The 17416-nt window shown below is 35.0% G+C and overlaps 1 protein-coding gene across 2 annotated transcripts in view; it reads right to left on the bottom strand.

Annotated features, from left to right (window-relative positions):
* The window catches only part of dennd2da (DENN/MADD domain containing 2Da), a 44275-nt gene that overhangs the window by 964 nt on the left and 25895 nt on the right, over nt 1-17416 (bottom strand). For both annotated transcript variants that reach the window (XM_056463974.1, XM_056463975.1), the window contains 9 exons: nt 14992-15104; nt 14826-14895; nt 14491-14568; nt 10684-10824; nt 5662-5810; nt 5410-5581; nt 3263-3313; nt 3087-3168; nt 1092-1340 (listed from right to left, as the gene is read on the bottom strand). In XM_056463974.1, coding sequence (XP_056319949.1) covers nt 1092-1340; nt 3087-3168; nt 3263-3313; nt 5410-5581; nt 5662-5810; nt 10684-10824; nt 14491-14568; nt 14826-14895; nt 14992-15104 — 1105 coding nt within the window. The remainder of the gene's footprint in view (nt 1-1091; nt 1341-3086; nt 3169-3262; nt 3314-5409; nt 5582-5661; nt 5811-10683; nt 10825-14490; nt 14569-14825; nt 14896-14991; nt 15105-17416) is intronic.

The following is a 17416-nucleotide window of genomic DNA, read 5'->3' as shown; positions in this document are numbered from 1 at the left end:
ACAGGTAGGTGACTTTTTAAGTCAATCTCTCTGTTTTGTATGTTGTAGTGCTGTGTTTATACCATAGTAACCTGGTAGTGTTTGCATTGGCTTTTTCAGAGTTAATTATTGTGATCTCCCGATTGCAACAGAGAAATACTGGGAAATCTCTGTTGACGGATGGCATTTCGTGCCATTCAGCCTTGTAATCTTAAAATGTGAGCAAAATCAGCTGTTTTGTCATCACTTTAGACATTACGCTAGGGAATCATTCAAATACTAGAACTAAAGTGACGTGTGTTAAGTAGCAAAGGTTTCTGCTGTTCTGACGTCAGCAGCAGATGTGAATTAGTGGCGGAAGAAAGTAGTTCTTCTTACAAAAGTATTTTTTAGACTCTCCGTGTTTGATTTTCTTTTTTATATACATGATTATGTTGTCGAACTGTTGAATAAATGCAGTATCACACTCGTAGCAGTGCAATATGGTTGTATATTGTCACTGGTGGGACACTAAGGCACATCTCCTATCAGTGCCGATATCGCCATACCGCACTGCTACGAGTGTGATATTGCTCATATATGTATAACAAAAAAATGACATAAATTGGCTAAAGGCCATTAATATGAATCTGTTATTTATTTAAACAAAAATGATATATATAATTATTATTAAAATTATATATCAATGATGTATACATTTTTTCAAACAAATAACACAGATATAGTTTAATGACCAGTCAAATATTTATGCCAATTAACTACACTATAATTACTAGTCCTAAATATAGAATTTTTTTTTTAAAATACTATAATAACAACAGCCAAAATAAAATGGGGAAACACATCTAATATAAACATATTTTTTGTCGTATTGTTTTTTTTTTATTTATTATTTAAAATATTCCATGAATGTACTATTCATTTATTGAATTGTATTATTATTTTGTATAATTTCTACATTGTTAAATTTGTGATTAACTCTTTTTTTTTAAGTATAAATATTCATTTTGATCGCTCAATTAATAAGAGGTGTTGAAATCTATGATATTTCTAAAAGAATTTTCAAGAATGACATTTCCTGGGAACTAAAAGTCTAATCTGGCGTATCTTACCTTTGCCGTCCTGTGAAGCAGGTCTCTGTTCCATCTCCTGAATGAAGAGGTCAAACATCTGCGTCTGTACAAACTTCTTCACAAACTTTCTCGTGCTTTTGGACTCTATTGCTTTACAGAAATTAAGTTGCTGGAATTCGCCTCTCTTGTCTTGTCCTTTCCTTGTGATGTGTTTGGCAAAGTGGCCCACAGTCTTGATAAAGAATGGCAGAAAAGCTTCTGGAACCACCCGATTTAATTCCTCAAGACCTGAATGATGATTAATTAGATGAATACATGAGTTATTACTTTCGGCGTAATTCATAATCTGAGTTAATTTATAAATAGTATATGCTGTTTCTAGGGTGTGATTAAGATCACTGATATGTTGCACTTTTAAATTCAAAATATGAACAACAACAGTTTAATCTGTTTGGTGTTTGTCATTTAAAATGCATTACAGCAGGGAATGTCTGATGAAAATCATCTACAGGGGTACTGTGCTTTTATTTCTCACTTAAACACTGCCGCAATATGGAATGGAATCGGGGTCAAAATGATTTTAATGCAGTGTGATTCTTTAATACACACAGATGCCCAGTTTGCCACACTGAGATTGCAGTTTTTATGGATGATGTAATATCCCAGTACTGGGTTGCAGCTGGAAGGGCATCCACTGCGTAAAACATATGCTGGATAAGTTGGCGGTTCATTCAGCTTTGGCGACCCCTGATGAATAAAGGGACTAAGCCAAAGGAAAATGAATGAATGTACATGCCAGTATATTGATACGATATCCTTAAAAAAGAAACTCAAATCTAATATTTCTATATGTACAGCTGTGTTCAAAATAATAGCAGTGTGTTGAAAAAGAGTGAGTAAAGCTCAAAAGTTGAACATTTTTTATTTAATTGCATGCAAATGCATTGGGAACCTTCCATTCTAAATCAGAGCAGGAAGAAAACAATTGTTAAATGTATTATTGCTTTACAGATTGTGAAGAAAAACGAATATTAGGCTGTGTAAAAACAAATTAAAAATACTATATTTACTGAACAAAAATGTTGTATAGATAAAGTCCCAAATAATTTAATGCAATTGGCTATTATGTTTGTTGACGAATTGACAAGTCACACTTCATTTCATGCATTTCATTTAAAGACATTTTGACCCTGATTGCCTTCCATACTACAACAGAACATTTAAAGTTGGTTATTGAGTTCACTTTTAAATGTCTTTAGGCTTTTCTCCATAGTATTGCTTGGAATCATTGCAAGCTGTAAATTGCCTTTTTGAGGATTATATAAACAACATACAGTAGAATGTTTGGGATAAGTTTGGCACATTCTGACGTAGTGAATCTCCTATGTTCTGCTTACTTTTGGCCTATTTTATTTAAAAAATATCTATATTAAATAATGATGTTCTGAATGATATATATTTTGGTTTAAATTTGAAAAGAATATCATCGGTAGTTTACAGAGTAAATGATGTCTTTCACAAGACAAATAATATGTATATACAAATAATAATGTACAAATATTCTTCATAATCTGTCTTGGGTGCTTTATAATGGTCTCCTACGATTGGAATGCATTAACTAATGTTTATTGATGAGATTTGAATGTACCTATTGTACTGTATCATCCTTTTGCAGTTTAATTAGTTTAAAACAGTATATACAGTAAATTAATACACTGAGTGTTTTGGGTATTATACCTATTAAAGGTACAGTAAACTTATTTGCAGCTTAGATCAACATAATAATACTGTATATCCTGATAAAAGCTTCAGCAATTAATCAAAACAAGAAAATGGAATACTAGCAGAAGCTTATATAGTACAGAAGTATGTATTTTCAGATGCAACCACTGTCAGTTGTGCACAAAACCAACCAGAAAGTGGAAGACCAGCGTAAAGCAGCACCTTTTAATGGGTTTGCTGAAATACCCAACCCTAATAAACAAAACTGTCCTTCCTAGCAAACTCTGGTAAATGTAAAAGAAAGCTGCTTACTTGATTTGTCATTTTTGGCACTGAGGGCCTGCTTGATTTCATCTCTGAGTTTGTGAGGTAATATCGTGTCCTCGTCTCCAATCTGTTTGGAGAAACATTTCAACCACAGTCACCCACGCTTTAACCATCGCTCAACAAAATTAAAGATGTCCTCTGCGATCTAAACATCAACTTACACACTTGATAAACGTCTCCTTCCTGCCTTCTGACAAGTCAACAATAAGCAGCTGGGTGAGTAGAGGAATTCAGATGTCAGCTTTAGAAATGTAAGACTTGTAATGTTTTAAAGCATTAGTTCACCCAAAACTGAAAATTCAGTCAATAATTACTCACCCTCATGTCATTTCAATTTCCAGAGACCTTTGTTCATCTTCAGAACACAAATTAAGATATTTTAGACGAAATCTGAGAGCTCTCTCATCCTACATAAACAGTAACAGTCCTGACTTGTTCAGAATATTATCGTGCATTCACTATAGTGCTGTTCTCTTTATGCGTGTTGCATTTGGTCTCGCTGCTGACACATACCTCGGGTGCTCCTGTGCTTTGTTTTAAACAGAAGAAGTTGCAAGTGAACGTCAGAGGGTATACATAAGTTCACAGAGTTCATGAACGTGAGCAATATACTGACACTGAGGAGAAGAAACTGTTGAATGAAGTTGTTATTTTTGTTTTAAGTGCGCACAAAAGTATTCTTATAGCTTGATAGTATTCCATTGAACCACTGAAGTATGACTGGGCAATTTAACCTCAGTCCCTGATTTATCAGGGGTTGCCACAGCAGAATCAACCACCAATTGTTCTGGCATTTGTTTTATTTGTTTATATGTTATTTATGGAAATTTAGTCAAGGTTATTTCCATGCACATTTTGTAAGTAAAACCGGTTCTAGTAATTCATCAGCTGTGTTTAGATGGAGCAGAGTTTACTAAACGGAGTCATTGACAGTAGACTGATGAGCTACGAAAAAAGAAAAACTGTTTAAATTCAAATTTGGTTATTCAGTCGTTAATGACATTACGATAATCTTTCTGCAATAATGATGTCTGTTTGTGTCACTTCTCAATGAACTATGACTAGTAAAAGCTACATGTGAAATTATAATATATAATAACACGTTTTTACTCCAAACTCATATCATAACAACAGATGAGTATGGAAAATTGTGAAGGAAACTACGCACTCATGCTTGTCACTTCAGGTCAGAATAATAACACAAGCAAAAATGAGTGCGGTGGCTAGCAGCAGTGAGGATTGTAAATAAAAAAGGATGTAAGGATGTCGCCAGAGTGGCTTTTTGGTTTCTTTTCTTGTGCATCCCAGCCACCATAGCACCCTATCTGAAAGATGTTTTAGCATAGGGGTAATGTAGTCATTCAACTTCACAATTTGTAATGTTGCGATATGCATTTGAATAATGATGGTTAGTTCCTTTACTTGAAAGCTCAGATTTGATGATTAAAATTTGTTTGGTTTACAGAGTTTGAGGTTTACTGTATCGTTATTATTCACACCTTACAGATGTTGATCTACCTTCACCATTGGACACACTTAGTAACTTTTTATTTATCAAGTTTAAGAGTCACTTTAACACTTGTGTTTGTTTTATTATAAAGAGATCAGATATTTTGTTTCAATATTTAAGTTTTTGACTATTAAAACTATTTGCCTTAGTAATGTTGGTAAATTAAAACAAAGCGGTTAAATAAAAAAATCCTAATAATCCTAAATGTATTGTTAAAAATATTCAATAATTATCAATACAGAGTGATATGAAATATGATATCGTGATCTTTTTTTTGCAATATCGCCCAGCCTTAAGTTGAGTGTTTGAATTAATCCTTCTGTGAGATGATTCCATAGCCCTGTGATTATTAATCACGCTGAGTCAATGAAAGCAGTTCAATTTTCATTTTGTTCTGCAATTCATAGGTTTTCCGTGGTTTCTTCGCGCATATTTGGACAGGTTTGTTGGTTTCAGAAAGAGCACCATCTGGCATTCTGGAAATTTCCTAAAAAAATTCACACCTTGCTTCCTTGAGAAGATGTGCACAACAGTCACAGCTTTGCTCAATTAATTCAATGAATCACTCAGCCCTACACTGAATGCATGTGGCCTGTTTTGAGGATGTTTTTTGGTATTTTTCTAGACTCTGACTTAGTTGGGACGATTGCTGTCTGGAGGATGAGAGAAGTCTCAGATTTTACTGAAATATTTATAAATATTTAGGTGTTAGGGCTTTGGGACGGCTTGAAGGTGGGTAAATAATAACAGAATGAACATGTTTTGGGTGAACTAACCCTTTAAGCTGTGGTCACTCACATCGGTCTGGTCGGTGATTAAATGGGCGAGTCTTTTCTGGACCCCTAGCAGGTATGGAGTGGGCGCCATCACAACATCTATGAGGATCTCAGGAACGATGGAAATAAGCGTGTGCTGCCAGATGAATGGATAGAGGAGAACAGCCACAGCGTGGATCACCTGAGACAATGTACTGCACAGAGATTGTTTGGGTTTGATCAATGTTAAATCAGTGTAATATTTTATGTACTCTATGCATGTTTATTTTAGTACCCAAGCTCCTCAGCGATGAAGATAATCCTCCGCTCAAGCACAGTAGAGGCAAACACCTGAAGAACCTCATCATCTGACAGGCATCTGAACAGCGTGCGGAAATCCACATGCTCCAGCCACGAGTCTGTCGGACGGGTCAAACTGATGATCTGCAGAAAGGTAAACAGACATTTAAATATTTATATAACTATAATGTACAGTGGTAATGAGAAAATTTGTTGGTTCTAATGCAGTGTTTCTCAACCACGTTTCTGGAGGACCACTAACAATGCATGTTTTGGAGGTCTCCTTTGTCTGTTACACTCATATCAGGTCTTTCAGTCTCTGCCAATGAGCTGATGATCTGAATCAGATGTGTTGGGTTAAGGAGATTTGGTAAATGTGCAGAGCTGGCGACTTTTCCAGAACGTGGTTGAGAAACACTATTCTAACGGAATATTCCAGTTTAAACAACCCACTGTTTTTAGTTTAATTCGTTGTGTTAGTGTTGTTAGTTCTCACATTTTGTTTTTTTATGACATGGTTGAGGCCTGAACCAGATTTTCAGTAGATAGACAGACGGATAGACAGACAGACAAACAAATGGATTACTGAGTGTATAGTAATAGATAGATTATGTGGAAAGGTGGAACCACTCATTGAATAATAGTTCTAGAGTAAGGGCTGAACAATATATAGAACGATTGCAGTAATAGTATGTGTGATATCTGTATTGCAAAGAGATGTGCTGAATACATTTTATTTCTGTACTAAGCATTTGTGTGTTGCGTGCATAAGATGTTTATCCAAATTTGACCAATCAGATGGGACCTTACTATCTTTAAACCTTCCCTACCTGTAGGTGCTATTATGCTAGTGGCTAGACTGGGTCCAAAGGTAAACACAGTGTCTCAAAGCTAAAAATAAATACTAATGGTGGGAGGAGAGAGCAGTGAGACAAAAAAACCACAGTGACTAAAATCAGAAAAACCAGCTGAGGTTTTCAGTCACTCATAGTGTTTTAAAGTCTTAATGTTTGCATCTTTAAATAGTATTTTGAGTCTGAATCAGATTTAATTAGATCAGATTAATCAATCGCCTGTTAAATTTAGTAAAATCATTATATACAAGTGTTCATTTTGATTGTTTTAGTTTGTCGTTTGTACGGTGGCCGAGGAGAGCTTAACGCGCTGCAATTAAACACATGCACTTACAAAAACACATGCACTTACAAAACACATGCACTTACAAAAACACATGCACTTACAAAAAACACATGCACTTACAAAAAACACCAACAAATTAAGAAACGATCCTCATCAGTTTGACAAGCATACGTGTTGCAAATTCTCACAACACAATCAACTGAAGAAACACGCTGCATTTGGTCACAACATTTGCAAATATCCACATAACACAACGGAAATGTTTCAAGTCGACCCAAAAACATGACGGACCCTGCTGAGATATGGATATGTTATTATGCCGTGACTGTTGCTCGGTGAAGTTGTTGGTGGTCTTTTCAAATGTGAGGATTTTTTGTTGTTATTTATATTAATATCCTGATTACATGATTCAGTTGTCTTTTGTAAATGATTAGCCTAATTGATGATTAACTGAAACGTTGCGTTAATAAAGTTGTTTGTGTTGTTACCAAATGCGGTGCGCTTCTTCAGTTGTTTGTGTTGTGAGAATTTGCAACACGTGTGCTGTCAAACTGATGAAGATTGTCTCTTTATTTCATTCATGCATTCATTTTCTTTTCAGCTTAGTCCCTTTATTAATCAGGGGTCGCCACAGCGGAATGAACCGCCAACTTATCCAGCAAATGTTTTACGCAGCGATTGCCCTTACAGCTGCAACCTATCTCTGGGAAACATCCATACACACTCATTCACACTCATACACTACAGACAATTTAGCCTACCCAATTCACCTGTACTGCATGTCTTTGGACTGTAGGGAAAACCGGAGCACCCAGAGGAAACCCACACGAACGCGAGGGGAACATACAAACTCCACACAGAAACGCCAGCTGACCCAGCTGAGGCTCGAACCAGCGGCCTTCTTGCTGTGAGGCGACAGCACTACCTACTGCACCACCGCGTCGCCTTCGTTTCTTAATTTGCTGGTGTTTTTGTAATTGCACGTGTTTTCTTAAATTGCAGGGCGTTAAGTTCTCTCGGCCACCGTCCTTTTATTTAAAATTCCATTTTAGCTTTAGTCTATTTTTAGTTCCACTAAAATCTACTCTAGATTTAGTTGAGTAAAATATATTTGGTTTAATTTAAGTGTAATTTAATTAAAATATTGTATACAAGTTTCTACACAAAATATTCTAACTTCAAATTAAATAAATCAGTCCCATTAAAATATGTAATATAGTTTTTTAATCTGACAGACATCGCTATGAAAGAGAATGTAATCGCATACTGCGTCTCCTGTGGATCAGTTCAAATGTGCATGTGCGTCACGCAGCACACACCAAGACTAATTCTGATTAGATAATTTCCAAAAAAATCCCTCACTCACACTTTTGTCTCGTTTTTATTAGTCCACAAAAATGTCAGTATATTTTTTTACAGTTGCCTTCATCACCACTTAATTTTTTTTAGTTGTCGTCTGAAGAAACTTGTTCATCATAAAAATTATGATGAAAATTCTTCGTCAACGAAATTAAAAGTTAGATAATTTTTAAAAGAAAAACAGCGAATAAAGATAGCATTTGTGAAATCTATAGATCACAAAACCACACTAATAAGTCACTGCAGAATTATTGTTTTACTACTGTTATTGCAGATCACCTGAATGGAATGTTCCAGATTCTGCAGAACTGAATCAAGTTGGAGCAGCACATGAGGACGTACCTACACGAATCAGCTCATCTCTGACCCTTTTCCCCCCTCAGCTATTACCTCACTGCAATTTCCTGCTGCTTTGACAGAGCTGAGGATCTGCGTGTTTGTGGACAGCATGTCTCTGCCTGCCTGCCCGCTTGTTTGGAATTAGAGGTATTACTTTACCCCTCCTTTAATATACTGTAATTAACACTCAATGGTTTATAATTACTGGAGAGAGAAAAGTGGGAAACCAGCATTCATTCTCTTCCACGAATTTACACTCTCATTAAATTTCCCCATACTCTTTTTCTTTTTTTGGATTAGAAATAATTGACTAACACTAGTTTTTTGATGGTTTGGTGTTGACTCAACTGCTCTAAATACACTGGAAATGGAAAGTGTTACCAAACACTGCCTGTGTAAGTATCTTACAGTAAAAACATTGGCTGTTTTAGCCATGTAGAATACAGGATAATTTAACCCTACGCTCTTTTATTTGACTAATAGCTAGAATATCAGCTGAGGTTTTCAGTCGTTTATAGAGTTTTAAAGTCTAAGGGCCCTATCATACAGGCAAGGCGCAATAAGGTGCAAGATGTGTTTGCCGCAAGATGTGTTGTTATTGCGGCTTTAATTTTCCTGTTTTTTGCAATGTTGTTTAAATAGTAAATCCATTTGCACCACTTTGTGGACTCGTGGGTGTTTCGGTCTAGAAAGGAGGTGTGTTAAGGCGCATTGTTGGCACCTTGCTATCTTGAAGAACTAAAATAGACAGCTGAAAGCAGGTCTAAAGTCCAGCGCAGAGCATGTTAGTTGTGCGCTTCGCATACACATGGCTTAAAACACACAGGATGTACAGGAATACAGAAATATCTTTACAAATGAAAAAGAATTAAATGATTAAAATATTACAAAAATTATTATTTTCTACATAAATATAAAACCACTAATGCCTCAATGCCTTCATCTCGAGGGGCTTTTTTTAGTTTATTCATGACAATTTGCAGTTGCAAAATGTTATTAATAGTAGTAGTATTTATTAAATGCATATTTATATTTAATAAAAACAAGGTTAGTTTTGTCCATCTGTCGGGTTTTGAACCATATGGGGTATAGGACGTGTGTTTGGATATAACTCAGTTTTTTGACCACACTTCATTATTATTGCTCATTTGTTTGCTGGAAATTAGAACTGAATTTAGAAATAGTTTTGAAATCTTTGCGCTTAACAAATGAAATTATTTATGTAGGCTAATGGATGTCTGTGCATACAACACCGTTTCCTTATCCACTAAAGAGTTAAGACAAAGTGAGAGTAAAGGCTGAATGGAGGAAGCTCATTCTTTATCCTCACGCTGAAGATGCTGTTTAACTGTTTTCTCACTAGTGAAGCTTTCATTTTTTTCCACTTACAAAGTCTGCCATGTGAATAGCAAATGTGCCATGGCGCGCACAACTGACTCTTAAAGGCAATGGGAGATGAGACTCTGATTGGTTTATTCTCAAAACACACCTATAACTCATTAAGAGAGTAAGCTCAACCCCGTTAGACCATGCGCCGTATCCGCAGATTGTATTTATCCATTCTTAAAGTAGCAAAAGTGGATTCAGATATGCCCTTAAAGCTTTTGCGCCTTTGATTTTGCACCTAGATCATTAAAATGGAGCTCTAAAGGTTTGCATTTTCAAATGCAATGAATCAGGTGGATGAATCAGATTTAATTCGATCAGAAAAATATGTATTGCCTATTCCTTTAAAAAATCTTATATATATATTACATAATATCTATATCTATTACATCCTTTAAAAATCTAATAAAAATAGCATTTGTTAAATATATAGATCCCTTTTCATTTTTTTTTTTTTACTTTTTTAAATTATTTTTTTAAAGAATACAACATTGCATAGAGTATAATACAGTGTAAACTTTTTTTTTTGCATGTTAGTCCATCCATTTCTGCCAAAATGGTTGTAAATACATGTAGGGAACAAAAAACATCCATAGGACATATAATAGAGGAAAGAAAAAAATTATAAAATATATTAAAAAATAATAATAATTAAAAAGGGGCCAATAAGATGGACACTTTTATTATTAGAATGGAAAAAGTAGTGGTGATGCATTGAGATGTGCAAGGGATCCTCTCTATTCAGATGTTTTTGTATGCAGGATCAGCCCATGTTTATGACTATAGCTCTTACCTCAGTGCCTCTTTCTGGAATAAAGCTCTTGATATTAACTGTGTTTCCAGGGGCTGGAAACGCCGCCTCCCTCAGGCTCTGCATAAATGGATAAATCATAGCCATGGAGATCTTTCTGCGCTGCTCCACCTCATCAAAGATCTAAAATATCAAGGAGACAGAGAAATACTGTAGAATCACTGAAATAAACCTTTATTTTTCTTTCAATAAAATATAACAGGTGAAAAACTAAACATTTAGAATCAGTCAGGGGGTGAAACGGTGGCTCAGTGGCTAGCACTGTCGCCCCACAGCAAGAAGTTCGCTGGGTCGAGTCCCAGCTGGGTCAGTTGGCATTTCTGTGCGGGGTTTGCATGTTCTCCCTGTGTTGGCGTGGGTTTCCTCTGAGTGCTCCAGTTTCCGCCACAGTATGTGTGTGTGTGTGTGTGTGTGTGTGTGTGTGTGTGTGTAAATGAGTGTGTAACGGAGTTTCCCAATACTGGGTTGCAGCTGGAAGGGCATCTGCTATGTAAAACATCTTGCTGGATAAGTTGGCGACCCCTGATGAATAAAGGGACTAAGCTGAAGGAAAATGAATGAATGAGTATCAGTCATTATTTATTTTTTAATTATAACTTTTATACAGTGGAGATACTTCAAATTGATTAAAAGTGGCATTAAAGACATTAATAATGTTATAAAACATTCCTGTTTTACAGAAATATTAGACAGCACAACTGTTTGCTGTAAGCTTGTTCCTGTTATGCAATAAAAAGGTTTTAAATATAATTGAATGTAAACATTTTATCTTTAAATGTAATAAAAAATAAAATTCTTACAATTTACAGAAAAAAAACCCCAGAATTATTAGATATAAATGTAAAGTTCTGAGATAAACTCTCAGAATATGAATATAGATTAAAAAGAAAGTTTTTTTTCATTAACATTGTTAATAATTAAATTTTTTCACAATTCTGACATTTTCTCTCTGAATTCTGAGTTGATACAGAATTTTCTCAAAATTGCAACTATTTCTTGTAGTTTACATCTGGCCTTTTTGAGTTATCTAAAAATTTTGATACAAAGAAGCAATTCTGAGAACAAGGCAGAATATGGAGAATTTAACTGCAGTATATAAACTTCTGAATTACAATATGAACTTATTTTTTATCCTGCTGCATATACAAGCGTCCATTGATATTAACCTTGTTAATAATATGAAATTCATTCATTCATTCTTTTTTCTTTGTCTTAGTCTCAAATAATATGAAATTCTGAGCTCCAAATTAAATTTTATTCTAAAGGATAATGTGGCATGAAAGATTGCACATAGCTATTATTTCAGTCTATCTCAGAGAGTTAAAAATAGGCCTCTCACAATAATCAATGTATCGACTTACCGCTCAACACATTCAGCAGTTGGTGAAAAAAATAAAAGTGATTTTAAGCTTCTATTTTAGAATTAAGAACTGCCTTTCTTTTGATGCTAAAAAGAAGCTTGTTAATGCAACATTTATTTCCATACTGGACTACGTTGATATTATCTTTATGCATGCTTCGTCTCAGAGTCTGCATGCATTGGATACTATTTACCATGGTGCACTCAGATTTATAACTAATTTTAAATCCCTTACTCATCATTGTGTGCTGTATACTAGGGTAGGTTGGTCTGCTTTGTCCATTTGTAGGCTCAAGCATTGGCATATTCTTGTTTACAAACCTATACTGAGTTTACTCCCATCATATCTACTGAATTACATTTGTAAAAAGCCTGTTCTTAACTATGGCCTTCGGTCACAGGATATTTATTTACTGTCTGTTCCCAAAGTGCGGACTGAGATGGGATACAAAGCTTTTAAACACGCAGCACCTTTTGCATGGAATAATCTACAAAGTTGCAGTTTAAAAAATTGATTTCACTAAATGCTTTAAAAAAGTCTTTAAATAATTTTGAAACACAGGCTTGTAGATGTTTTGAATAGATTCTCAGTGTGATTCATGTTAACTGTTAATTGTTTTTTGTTTGTTGTCTGTTAGAATCATGTGACATGTGTACTGCCTAATCTTGGCCAGGACGCTCTTGCAAAAGAGATTTTTTTTTTTTAAGATTTATTTTTGGCCTTTTTGCCTTTATTGAGTTGATAGGACAGTATTTCAGACAGGAAGCGAAGTGGGAGAGAGAGAGAAGGGGTAGGGACAAGAAATGTCCTCGAGCCGGGATTCGAACTCGCGACGTCCTGAAGTGCTACTGCAAAATATGTCAGCGCGCTAACCACTAGGCTTTTGCGCGAACTAAAAAAGATTTTTAATCTCAATGTGTCTTTCCTGGTAAAATAAAGGTTGTAATAATAATAATAAAAATAATAATAACAACACATGTACGTGACCTCAATCATTTTTGATGTTATAATATATATATCGCCCATACATAAAAAAAAAAACTATTCTAACAACATTTTAGCTGAGGATATGCATTTTCACATGATGATATTATATTTTCATTGTGGCATTATTTAATGAGTGTCATAAAATGGTCTTAAAATCGCAATAATATTGTTTATCGCAATATATTTTGGTGTAATATATCGTACAACAAAAGAATTATATATCGTGACAGGCCTAGTAATAAACTCACAACATCACATATAATCTAAGGTCACGTTTACACTGTCAGCTCTTGATGCCTGCTTGATGATCTGGGTTTTTTTTTTTGCCTGTCCGTTTACACATTCTTTTAATTGTGACCCATATCCGATTCATGTGTTTACATTTGCTAAACAATTTACGATGTCGCGCATTCGTAAAGACGGGTTCTAGCATCTTGTTATCAGTTTGGTCATAAAACGAGAATGTAACTCGCCAGTGACCACTTTTATTGTTGTGGTCTTTCAATTCCTTGTACTTCGCTTTCAGTGACTTTATTTTTCGCTGACACTTTAGCCTAGAACTTTTGTAGCTCTGCTCTGCCATTGCAGCTGCAATATCTCCAAAAACTGTTTCTGTAGGACCCTTTAATCTTATCTTGAACGGATTCATCTGCCCACAGGGCAAGAAGGCAAGTAACCTCTGCCGTCGACCACTGACAACTTTCCTCCTCCATGTTTTTTCTGTTGTTGTTGTTGTTTATCGTGTCGGCGTCTTCACACACGCTCTTCTATGTCACTAAACCATGGGGGGAAGTACCACATTGTCGCAAGTTGAATGATCTACAAAACGGAATGCCTAAACAAATCCAATCTGCCTGTTATATGTGACAGTGATAGTCGCACTGTCACATATCTGATTTATTTCCATATATGAAGGAGGCCTGAAACCGATCTCTGAATATCAGAATGCATGCGTTTTTTTTTACGTGTTTACGCGGTCATAGAACAGATCCGATCTGTCACATATGAGCAAAAAATCGGAATTGGATCACACTTAACTGGCAGTGTAAACAGCGCCTAAGTAACAGCAAAAGAAACTTTACAAACAAAAGCATGTGTAATATGACTAGTCCTTTAAGATTCCATTAGCTGCCTTTGATGTTTGCCCTGAACAAACACACACTCATTTCCAGTCATGTTGAACAATCACAGAGAAAAAAGTACCTGCACAAAGGTCAACTCAACAAGCAAAACATTCTCCAATAACTGTAGCATTGAGTTCAGACAGTAAATGGACAGCTCATTTGGGAGAACACATCTTACACAACATATTTTTAGTCTAGAAAATTACTTCAGATAAGCAATCACCAAAAAAAGCTGTGAATCAATACCAGAAAATCCCCCCCTAAAAACTGCAGTGCAAATTGGATTAGAGATGACTTAGAGTGCGGTAACTTTTTACCTTGGAAAAGAGCCCAAAACAGGCTACATTACTGATGATGCAGTAGGCTTCAGGCAGACGAGCACCCTTCCCATCAGGCTAAACAAGAAAAGATTTTTCAGAAACATTGAAATCACACAGTAATGAACTTCTTCACACACTACAAAAATATGTAGACTTTTCTGAAGAAAATGTTAGAGGTGTCTTCCTGTTTTCCTGTAATGTAGGCGGTTGTTTGAAAGATATTGTGCAAATGTGTCATCACTTGGATTTAGAGATTCTGTTCAAACTAATTAATGTTAAGTTCTGAGCAAAAATAACAGGAAGTGTCACTAATGGGTCCAGTCAGCATTTACCAGCAGCCTCCTACAGTATCCATTCTTCCTTGTTCCATCAACATCTGTAAGCACGAAAGAGAATGTTTCACTGTGAAATAGAGGGAAAAAAAAGAGAGAGAAAAAGTGAAAAACTGAGTTTCTGCACATGCTGGGAGGAATAATGTGTGTGGTCACACTCCAGTACCTGGGATATTCTGTTAAGGGCGCCCAGTTAACACCTTCCGGAAAGCAGAAGAGGGTCAGTGCCTTTAACGTCTTCTCTTCCTCCTCCTTCTGAAATCGCACCATGCCATCCTTCTGCTCTCATTACAAAGAGAAAAAGATTTTTAGTTATTCATATAGATTCAAACATTTTACATTTAAAGATATACATATCTGGGGGGGAAAAGGCCACTTCAAAGCTATTATCAGTTTGGATTTCCTATTAGAGGTATGTGTGGTCTTCAAAACATTACATTTCAAGTTAATTTTATAATTAAAGCACTAATTTGGAGAAAATGGCAATAGTTAAATATGAATACGGTCTGAATTATATTTTGTAGATAGTATGTATACAGTTGAAGTCAGAATTATTAGTTCCCCCCCCACCCCCTTATTTTCTGTTTAATGGTATGATTTTTTCAACATATTTCTAAACATAATAATTTTAATAACTAATGTCTAATAACTGATTTCTTTTATCTTTGTCATTTTTCAAGATGCTAGTATTCAGCAAGTGACATTTAAAGGCTTAACTAGGGTAATTAGGCAAGTTAGGGTAATTAAAACAACAAAAATATATTATATAAATTAAACTATTAAACTAAACTATTAAAAATATTATTTAAGGGGGCTAATAATATTGACCTTAAAATTGTTTAAAATATATAAAAACTGCTTTTATTCTAGCAGAAATAAAGCAAATAAGACTTTCTCCAGAAGAAAAAATATTATAGGAAATACTGTGGAAAATTCCTTGCTTTGTTAAACATAATTTGAGAAATATTTAAAAAAGAAAAAGAAAAAAAATCACAGGAGGGTGAATAATTTTGACTTCAACTGTATATGTGTGTGTATAATAATTTTTTTTTCAGTATTTAAAGTCTGACATGTTATATGGTATGTTATCTTATCATTCTGGCACGTGAAATGAATGTTCATGTCAAAAGAACCGTTCTGTACAGTAACAGCAGTGTCTCAAATAAAATGGATTAATTCAAGCTCAAGCAATATATTTTTCAGTCTTAACATTGTATGACCTAATTGTTCAAGCATAATGGCTGATGTCAGAAAAACTGCAGAGCTTGTCAAACATATTACTATGATGGACTTTTTGTTATTTTTATTTTGTTACCTAGAGGAAAGAGCACAGCATACATTAACTTAGCTGTTAAAACTTTGCTCTTGCATGATGTTTTGACATTCGGTATAAGTATGTTGCTGTAAAGGTATTTACAATTTCTATTTACTTCTAATCAAAGATTGAATAAAATCATCTGTACACAGGGCCACTAAATCACATTACAAGACATTCTTCTGGCTGCAGTTCACTTCATGGCCACCGGTGTCACTAATAAACAAGCACTTCTGAAGTCTACATACAGCTACCTTAATGAAACTATGTAAGATTTTTTCCTTAAAACATACAAAACGACTAGAACAATGTTATATATTTTGCAGATATATGTACGTATCCATAATGTTTTGAAAAAATGTTCCAATCCAGAGAAATAAGCTATTTTAATTAGTGACGAGGGCTGTGTGGCTGTGCTAATGACATACTCTCAATTTCCAGTTTTCTAGTTTGATTTTATAGTAAACAGGCAAACACTAAAGTAAAGTAAACACTTATTAGACTGCACAGAGCATTATAACAGAACCCTAAAATGTATTAGTAATAGAAAAAACAGAAGTGGTGGACTGTGGCACAATAAAAGCTCTGCTGTTTTTGTTTCGCTTTGTTGGCTGTCAGGCTTACTCTGCTTCATACTACCATGATAAGTTTTAAGTACTTTAGATCAGTGTTTCCCAACCCTAATCCTGAAGGCACACCAACGGTACACATTTTCAACCTCTTCCTAATCAAACACACCTGAATCAACTCATCAGAAGATTATAAGAGACTCCAAAACCTGAAGTTAATGGGTCAGATAAGGGAGACATTCAAAATCTGTACTGTTGGTGTGCCTCCAGGAACAGGGTTGGGAAACACTGCTTTAGATCATTCATGAACATGATTTCTGCAGGAGTACTAGATGTAATGAAGACCACAACTCCTATGATTTCACACTCACCACACTATGCCTTTGTTTGTTGTGAATATGCGCCCTCTTGTGGTGAAAATAATGTACTGTGCCTTTAAATCTAATAATTAGTGCTGGGCAAAGATTAATTGCAATTAATGTGTGTTTGTGTGTTATATTTATTATGTATATGTGACACACACATACAGTTGAAGTCAGAATTATTAGCCCCACTTTGAATTTTTTTTTTCTTTTTTAATTATTTCCCAAATGATGTTTAACAGAGCGAAAAGAAATTTTCACAGTGTGTCTGATAATATTTTTTTCTTCTGGAGAGAGTCTTATTTGTTTTATTTCGGCTAGAATAAAAGCAGTTCTTAATTTTTT

The sequence above is a fragment of the Danio aesculapii genome, chromosome 8 (assembly GCF_903798145.1).
Source record: "Danio aesculapii chromosome 8, fDanAes4.1, whole genome shotgun sequence".
NCBI lineage: Eukaryota > Metazoa > Chordata > Actinopteri > Cypriniformes > Danionidae > Danio > Danio aesculapii.
The sequence above is the reverse complement of the archived record's forward strand: the minus strand, read 5'-3'. Positions and strand labels throughout refer to the sequence as shown.